Genomic DNA, 8,207 nt, shown 5'->3' with positions numbered 1-8,207 from the left:
CCATCTTAGATGCGTACAACAACGATGCACTCTAAAGTAGCTCGCCAAAAAACAAGATTCCAAAATAGTTAGTCATTTAGCGCAGTCAGATTTCATTTTTGATTTTAATTTGCAGACCTAATGACCATTTTTCCCAATGATGATTTGTAGAACAATTTTCAATGTTTTTTTTCCAAAATATTCTTGAAAATCTGACGAAGTGTACTGAAATGAAAGGATTGGTGGTTGGCTGGTTTTAGGGGCACGCTAGTCAACTTTTACATTTACACAGTCTGTCTTGCTGTGAGTAAATAGGCGCCGCCTCGTGTTTGTAAGGTTTATTATCACTTAATAAGGAGAAGTGCAATCATTAATACGAGGGAATCAATTGGCTGAGTTTGACAGATAGGTATGGGGACTTTTGCAACCGTGACAATGTAAAAGAAGAAAGGAATACAAGTGGACAGACATTTCAGAAAAAGAACAAAATTGTTGATGAATGCAAAAGGGACCAACAGTAAAGAGAGAGAGAGAGAGAGGGAGAGAACAAGTGAGAGAGAGACAGAGAAAGAGAGACAGTGAGAGAAAGAGGAAAAAAAGGGAAAGAGGAAGAGAGAAAAAGAAAGAAAAAGATTGAGAGAGAGAGAGAGAAAGAAAGACAGAGAGAGAAAGGGTAGTGGGAGTGAGAAAGAGAAAGAATAGGGCGTAGATAGAGAGAGAAAGGGTGATGGGGGACAGAAAGACTAAAAGAGGGAGTGAGAGAAAGAGGAAGATTGATAAAGGTACAGAGAGAGAGGGAAATAGCAAGAGAGAAAGGAAGAAAGGATGAGAGTGAGATAAAGACAAAAAGAGAGGGGGATAAAAATAAAAGTGGCTGGGATAGGGTATCTAAGAGAGAAAGAGGTAGTGAGAGAGAAATAGAGGGAAAAGGGTAAGAGACGGTGAGAAAAAAAAGAGCAAGAAAAAGAGAAGAACAGAAAGAGTAAGAGAGAAAGCAAAATCAAGAGGGATTAGAGAGAGAGAGAAAGGATGGGAGTGAGATAAAGACAAAAAGAGGGGATAAAAATAAAGGTGGCTGGGATAGAGTATCTAAGAGAGAGAGAAAGGGGTAGTGAGGGAGAAATGGGGGGAAAGGGTTAGAAAGAGAGAAAAAAAGAGCGCAAGAAAAAGAAGAACAGAAAGAGGAAGAGAGAAAGCAAAATCAAGAGGGTCTAGAGAGAGAGAGATTCAGGAAATGGAGAGAGAAAAGAGAAAGGATGGGAGTGAGATAAAGACAAAAAGAGAAGGAGAGAAAAATAAAGGTGGCTGGGATAGAGTAAGAGAGAGAGAGAGGTAGTGAGAGAGAAATGGAGTGAAAAGGGTAAGTAAGAGAGTGAGAAAAAAAGAAAGAGCAAGAAAGAAGAACAGAAAGAGTAAGAAAGAAAGCAAAATCAAGAGGGATTAGAGAGAGAGAGAGAGAGATGTGGGAAAGGGAGAAAGAAAAAGAGAGAGGATGGGAGTGAGATAAAGACAAAAAGAGGGGGATAAAAATAAAAGTGGCTTGGATAGAGTATCTAGAAGAGAAAGAGGTAGTGAGAGAAAAATGGAGGGAAAAGTCTAAGAGAGTGAGAAAAAAAGAAAGCAACAAAAAGAAGAAAGAGTAAGAGAGAAAGGAAAATCAAGAGAAAGATGTGGGAAAAGGTGGAGAGAGGTGGAGAGAGACAGACAGAAAACAAGATAGAGAGAGAGAGAGAGACAGAGAGTAGGGAGGAGGTAAGAGAGTGAGACAACCCAGAAAATGACACAAAATTGTCTGACCTGAACGCAACACGGACTCATGTTGCGCAACAATCAAAGGTGGGTGTGTTGTAGAGAGTGGGCGTGGTTCTAAAAGGGGGGCGTGGCTTGTCCTCTGTCAGGAGAACAGAGGTTAGAAAAAAGCGGGAAATAACGATAATGATAAGCAAAGGGGGCTGTTTAATTGGCCGGGGGATGCGTTTATGGCCCCTCCCTCTTTACAGCTTTCTCGTGTGGGCGTCGGCTTCATGAAAAGACGGTGGTCCCTAGGGAGAAGGGGAGGGGAACTCTCCTTCCTACGCCGATCTCTTAATTAGGAAAGCCTTCTCATTAGGCAGCCGCCTCCTTTTCGTTTTGACATTCTCTCTTTTCAAGACGCCGCTGAGGACAAAAAATGGCCGTCCCGTGACATTTCAGGACGAGCCTAATAGGGAACCTTGAGTCTTCTGGGGGCCGTGATGGTGACAAAATGGCGGTCCAGGCGAGGGGGGGTCAATAGACCACCTCGTAGACGGTGGCCTTCTTGTCCCCCGAGCCCGTCACGATGTACTTGTCGTCGGGGGACACGTCGCAGCTCAGCACGGAGGACGACTCCTTGGACTGGGGAGGGGATGAGGGTGAAAGAGAGAGAGAGAAAGAGAGAAAGAAAGAGAGGGAAAGAGAGAGAGAGAGAGGGTAAAAGTGAGGGATAATGGGAGAGGAAAAAGAGAAAGAGAGAGAGAGGGAGAGAGAGAGTAAAAGTGAGGGAGAATGGGAGAAAAAAAGACAAAGAGAGAGAGAGAGAGAGAGAGAGAGAGAAAGAGAGTAAGTGAGGGATAATGAGAGAGAAAAGAAAGAAAGAAAGAGCAAGAGAGAGAGAGAGATGGAGAGGGAGAGAAAGTAAGTGAGGGATAATGGGAGAAGAAAAAAAGAAAAAAAGAGCAAGAGAGAGAGAGAAAGAGAGGGAGAGAGAGAGAGTAAAAGTGAGGGAGAATGGGAGAGGAAAAATAGAAAGAAAGAGCAAGAGAGAGAGAGAGAGAGAGAAAGAGTAAAAGTGAAGGAGAATGGGAGAGAAAAAAGAGAAAGAAAGAGCAAGAGAGAGATGGAGAGGGAGAGAGAGTAAAAGTGAGGGAGAATGGGAGAGGAAAAAAAGAAAAAAAGAGCAAGAGAGAGAGAGAGAGAGAGAGAAAGAGAGGGACAGAGAGAGTAAAAGTGAGGGAGCATGGGATAGGAAAAAGAGAGAGAGAGGGAGAGAGAGAGTAAAAGTGAGGGAGAATGGGAGAAAAAAAAAGAGAAAGAAAGAGAGAGAGAGAGAGAGAGATGGAGAGGGAGAGAGAGTAAAATTGAGGGAGAATGGGAGAGGGAAAAAAAAGAAAAAAAGAGCAAGCGAGAGAGAGAGAGAGAGAAAGAGAGGGAGAGAGAGAGTAAAAGTGAGGGAGAATGGGATAGGAAAAAAAGAAAGAAAGAAAGAGAGAGAGAGAGAGAGAGAGAGAGAGAATGAGAGTAAAAGTGAGGGAGAATGGGAGAGAAAAAAGAGAAAAAAAGAGCAAGAGAGAGAGAGAGAGAGAAAGAGAGGGGGAGAGAGAGAGTAAAAGTGAGGGAGAATGGGATAGGAAAAAGAGAAAGAAAGAAAGAAAGAGCAAGAGAGAGAGATGGAGAGGGAGAGTGAATAAAAGTGAGGGATAATGGGAGAGAAAAAATAGAAAGAAAGAGCAAGAGAGAGAGAGAGAAACAGAGAAAGAGGGAGAGAGAGAGTGAAAGTGAGGGATAATGGGTGAGGAAAAAGAGAAAGAAAGAGCAATAAAGTTTTTTAATCGTGACAAAGAAAAAACAGACAAAAAGAAAGAGCAAAGCGTTTGAAACCGTCACCTGGAAGATGCTAGCCCCGTACGGCGTCCTCCACGCGTTCAGGAGGTTGTCTTTGCCCGTGCTCACAAACCACTTGCCTGAAAACACAAGGGTGCAATTTAGTGCCTCAAAAAAGGTCAGGTTTCTAGACTGGGTTTCAAAAGACGGTCTGTATTTAAAGATGGTCTGAATCATAGGGTGGGGGATTCAATTTAGGATAGGGGTTTCAGAAATAGCTTTCACATTTTGTACTCCGGGTGAAGTTAGAAATTAGGGTTTGAATCAGGCTGATTTTTGAGTTGAGGTAGGGTTTCCAAAAAGAGCTTAATGCCTTGAATTGGTCTGAAATCAAGAGTTGGAGTTCTAATTTAGGGTTAGGGTTTTACAAATGACGTTTAGAAAAGCATTCACATTTTACAGCCCGGGTGAAGTTGGAAAATTAGGGTTTGAATCAGGCTGATTTTTGAGTTGAGGTAGAGTTTCAAAAAAGGGTCAGAAATCAAGATTTGGGGTTTCAATTTAGGGTTAGGGTTTTACAGATTACGTTTAGAAGAGCATTCACATTTTGAACTCTGTTGAGTTTCAAATTAGGGTTTTAATATAAATGATTTGGAAGTTGAGGTAAGGGTTTCAAAAAAAGCTCAATGCCTAGAATTGGTCTGAAATCAAGAGTTGGAGTTTCAAATTAGGGTCAGGGTTTTACAAATTTCGTTCAGAAAAGCATTCGCATTTTACACTCTGGTTAACGTTTCAAATTAGGGTTTTATTAAAAATGGTTTTGGGAGTTGAGGTCGGGTTTCAAAAAAAGCTCAATGCCTAGAATTGGTCTGAAATCAAGAGTTGGAGTTTCAATTTAGGGTTAGGGTTTTACAATTATGTTCAGTCCGCCTCAAGTTAGTCAGGTTTTAAACTGAAGTTGAACTTTAAACTGGGTTTAAGGTTTCAAATTGGGTTTCAAAGCTGGTCTCATAGCTTGAATTTGGTGTATAAACTAGGTTAGGGTTTCTGATGTGGTTTTATAAAGGCCTTCAACTGCTTTTATTTCAAGTCAGTTTATAATTAAAAGTAGGATTTTAAACTCAAGTTTGGCTTTTGGCATAAGGTTTCAAATTAGCATTCATGTTTCAAATTAGGATTGCAAAGCAGGACTGTAGGGTTGGGGCATATAATTGGGGTTCCTTAAAGGGCTGGGAGAGCTTTTATTTTGAAGTCTGTCTCAAGTTAGTTGGGTTTCAAACTGAAGTTGAACATCAAACTAGGTTTAAGGTTTCAAATTGGGTTTCAAAGCTAGTCTCATAGCTTGAATTTGGAATAAAACTAGGGTTAGGGTTTCTGATTGTGGTTTTAAAAAAAAACGCTTTTATTTTTCAAGGTCAGTTTATACTTAAAAGTAGGTTTTTAAACTCAAGTCGGACTTTAGGGATAGGGTTTGAAATGACGGTCGGCGTCTCAAAGGCCGGTTGGGACTCGGAGCGGGGTTTTCGGGTCTCACCGCAATAGGCAAACTTGAGGGAGAGGACGCAGCTTTCGTGCAGATGCAGTTGGTACTTGTCGGGTTTGGAGACGTGAAGAACTTCCACGTTGCTGCTCTCCATGCCCACCGCCAGCCACTCGCCCGTCGGGCAGTAGCCCAAAGAGAAGATCTAGAAAGAGGAAGCGGGCGGGTGAAAACTCCAACTCTTGATTTCCCGCCCGGCCACGGCTCCGCCCGGCCACGGGCCGTCCAATCACCTGCGAGGTGAAGTCGTGCTGCTGCAGCTGCCGGCCTTCCCTCAGGTCCCAGCATCGGACCGTGTTGTCCAGGCCGCCCGTCCACAATTTGGTGCCGTCGTTGGAGATGTCGATGCAGCTGGCCCCGTCCGTGTGGCCCTGGAACTGCCTAGAGAGGGGGGGACCGGGGGTCGCTCGCTGTTATCAAACTCGTTATATATACGGGAGTCGGGCGATAAGAAAAAAAAAAAATCTCGCTAGTAGGTTTCAGAGAAAGAGAGAGAAAGAGAAGGTCAAAAGAACAAAAGCCCAAGAGAGAGAGAAAGGGAGTAAAAAGAGAAAGAAAGAGAGGAGGAGAGAAATAAAGTGAGACAGAAAAAAAACGAGAGAGAAAAAATGAGCATGAGAAAGAGAAAGATGGAGAGGGAGAAGGAGGAAAGAGCACAAGAAAAAGAAAAAATAGAGCAATATAAAAAAGGAAGGAGACAGGGTAAAAAATAAAAAACAAAAAGACAGTAGGAGAGAGAAAGAAAAAAAAGAAAAAAAACAACATAGAGAAAGAGAGAGAGAGAGAGAGAGAAAGCGAGAAAGAGAAGGTTAAAGAGACAGAATAATAATAATAATAATAATAATTTCCTTTGTATTGTCATTCTTTGTAAGAACGAAATGTCGATACACCTGACCCGCTGTAGCGAGCCGATGCAGCCGCAGCCAACAGAGGGCGCCGCCATTTTACCAATGTTATAAGTCTTAGGTATGACTCGGCCGAGGCGCGAACCAGCGACCTCCCAGTCTCAAAGCGGGCGCCCTACCATCTAGGCTACTGAGCTGGTATAAGAACGAGCGAGAGAAATGAAAAAAGCCCAAGAGAGAGAAAGGGAGTAAAAAGAGGAAGAAAGAGGAGGAGAGAAAAAGTTAGACAGAAAAAACAAAAGAATGAGACAATAGAAAAAGAGAGTGAAAAAGAGAGAGAAAAAATCAGCATGGGAAAGAGAGAAAGATGGAGAGAAAGTGATATAAAAAAGGAGGGAGAGAGGGTAAGAAAGAAAAAGAAAGAAAAAAAGAATGTTACAAAGAGAAATACATAGAGAAAGGGAGAAAGAGAAGATGAAAGAGGGAAGGAAAGAGAGCGAGAGAGAAAGAACTACGACTACAGATGCTTTGCCTGGCTTGGGTGACATCAAGTGGACATTATCAAAACTGCAGGTGAAAACCTTCGGTGGGCTCGATCCGGCCGGCGAACCCCCCCCCGTTTGACACCCCCCTCCCTTTCATGCCGGGAGCCCCGGGGGCCCTTTTACCTGACGAGGGTCTGGTTGTGCAGGTCCCAGACCACGATGTTGCCGTCGCTGCAGCAGGAGAAGCAGACCTTGTTGTCGGGCGAGATGGCCAGGGCGTAGCAGGCGGGGGCGGAGGAAGTTAGCTCCGCCTTAATTCGGGGGGTGGGCGTGGCCAAGTCCCAGATGGACAGCGTGCTGGCTTCGCCGCCCACGATCAGCGTCCGGCCGTCCGACAGCAGCTTGCACGAACGGATGTAGTTGTCCCGGTTCTGTTCCGGACCCAAACGCGTATCGGCAATTTATACCTTTACTAAGGAACGCTAAATACTACTATGCTACTAATTAGCGATAGCATTGGTCGGAAAAACACTCTCAGAGTGGGCAGTATTACCCTAGTCATATTTCTGTCACAATAATTACGGAGAAGTGTGACAGTAAATGTAGTATTTATATCGTGGTAAATATCTAGTATTTCTCTCATATTATTTCTTCAGTAGTATACTTTAGTCGTATTTTTGTCATATTTCCGTTGTATTTTTTTCTTCTTACATGATAGGAAAATAACATGTTTTAAGCACTAAATTTGATATTTTGTTTTGTAGCAATCTTGTAGTATTTTTGCAGTATTTAGTGGTAGTATTTTAGTCAGGCTAAAGAATGATAAATACTACTAGGCTACTAATTAGCGATAGCATTGCCCACATGGTAGAAAAACACTTTCAGAGGGGGCAGAATTACTGTAGTCATATTTTTATCATATTTCTGTCACAATATTTATGGACAAGTGTGACAGTAAATGTAGTATTTTTGCAGTATTTATATCGTGGTAAATATCTAGTATTTCTGCCATATTATTTTTTCAGTAGTATATTAATAATAATAATAATAATAATTTCCTTGTATTGTCATTCTGTGTAACAATGTACACAGAACGAAATGTCGATTGCACCTGACCCGTTGTAGCGAGCCGATGCAGCCGCAGCCAACAGAGGGCGCCGCCGACCACTTTTTAAGTCTTAGGAATGACTACTTAAGAAGTATTTTTGTCATATCACCATTGTATTTTTTTCTTCTTACATGAAAGGAAAATAATATGTTTTAAGCACTAAAATTTAATATTTAGTTTTGTAGCAATCTTCTAGTAATTTTGAAGTATTTCTATGGTGGTAAATATGTCGTATTTCTGTCATATTATTTCTTCAGTAGTATATTAGCATTACTTAAGAAGTATTTTTGTCATATTTCCATTGTATTTTTTTCTTCTTACATGAAAAGAAAATATGTTTTAGGCACTAAATTTGATATTTTGTTTTATAGCAATCTTGTAGTATTTTTGCAGTATTTCTATCGTGGTATATATGTAGTATTTCTGTCATATTATTTCTTCAGTAGTATACTTTAGTAGTATTTTTGTCATATTTCCATTGCATTTTTTTCTTCTAACATGAAAAGAAAAAAAATATGTTTTAAGCACTAAATTTGATTTTTTTTTGTAGCAATCTTACAGTATTTTTGCAGTATTTACGCATTAGTATTTTAGTGAGACACACAGAAGGATAACGCGGACGCCCCAAGAACCTTTTTTCCGTTAGTAGTACTTTATTGCCTATCGTCATTATATTTTGACCATTTTCG

The 8,207-nt window shown here is 41.4% G+C and overlaps 1 protein-coding gene across 4 annotated transcripts in view; it reads right to left on the bottom strand.

Annotated features, from left to right (window-relative positions):
* Nucleotides 1-302: 302 nt before the first annotated feature.
* The window catches only part of tle2b (TLE family member 2, transcriptional corepressor b), a 99,729-nt gene continuing 91,824 nt past the window's right edge, over nt 303-8,207 (bottom strand). For all 4 annotated transcript variants that reach the window (XM_088350538.1, XM_088350537.1, XM_088350539.1 and 1 more), the window contains 5 exons: nt 6,594-6,841; nt 5,314-5,461; nt 5,075-5,225; nt 3,604-3,680; nt 303-2,355 (listed from right to left, as the gene is read on the bottom strand). In XM_088350538.1, the coding sequence (XP_088206664.1) occupies nt 2,248-2,355; nt 3,604-3,680; nt 5,075-5,225; nt 5,314-5,461; nt 6,594-6,841 (732 nt within the window). In that variant the 3' untranslated portion in view covers nt 303-2,247. The remainder of the gene's footprint in view (nt 2,356-3,603; nt 3,681-5,074; nt 5,226-5,313; nt 5,462-6,593; nt 6,842-8,207) is intronic.

This window comes from Urocampus carinirostris, chromosome 12 (genome assembly GCF_059441175.1).
Source record: "Urocampus carinirostris isolate Australia breed hairy pipefish chromosome 12, RoL_Ucar_1.0, whole genome shotgun sequence".
Classification (NCBI taxonomy): Eukaryota; Metazoa; Chordata; class Actinopteri; order Syngnathiformes; family Syngnathidae; genus Urocampus; species Urocampus carinirostris.
This window is presented reverse-complemented; position numbering and strand designations above follow the sequence as displayed.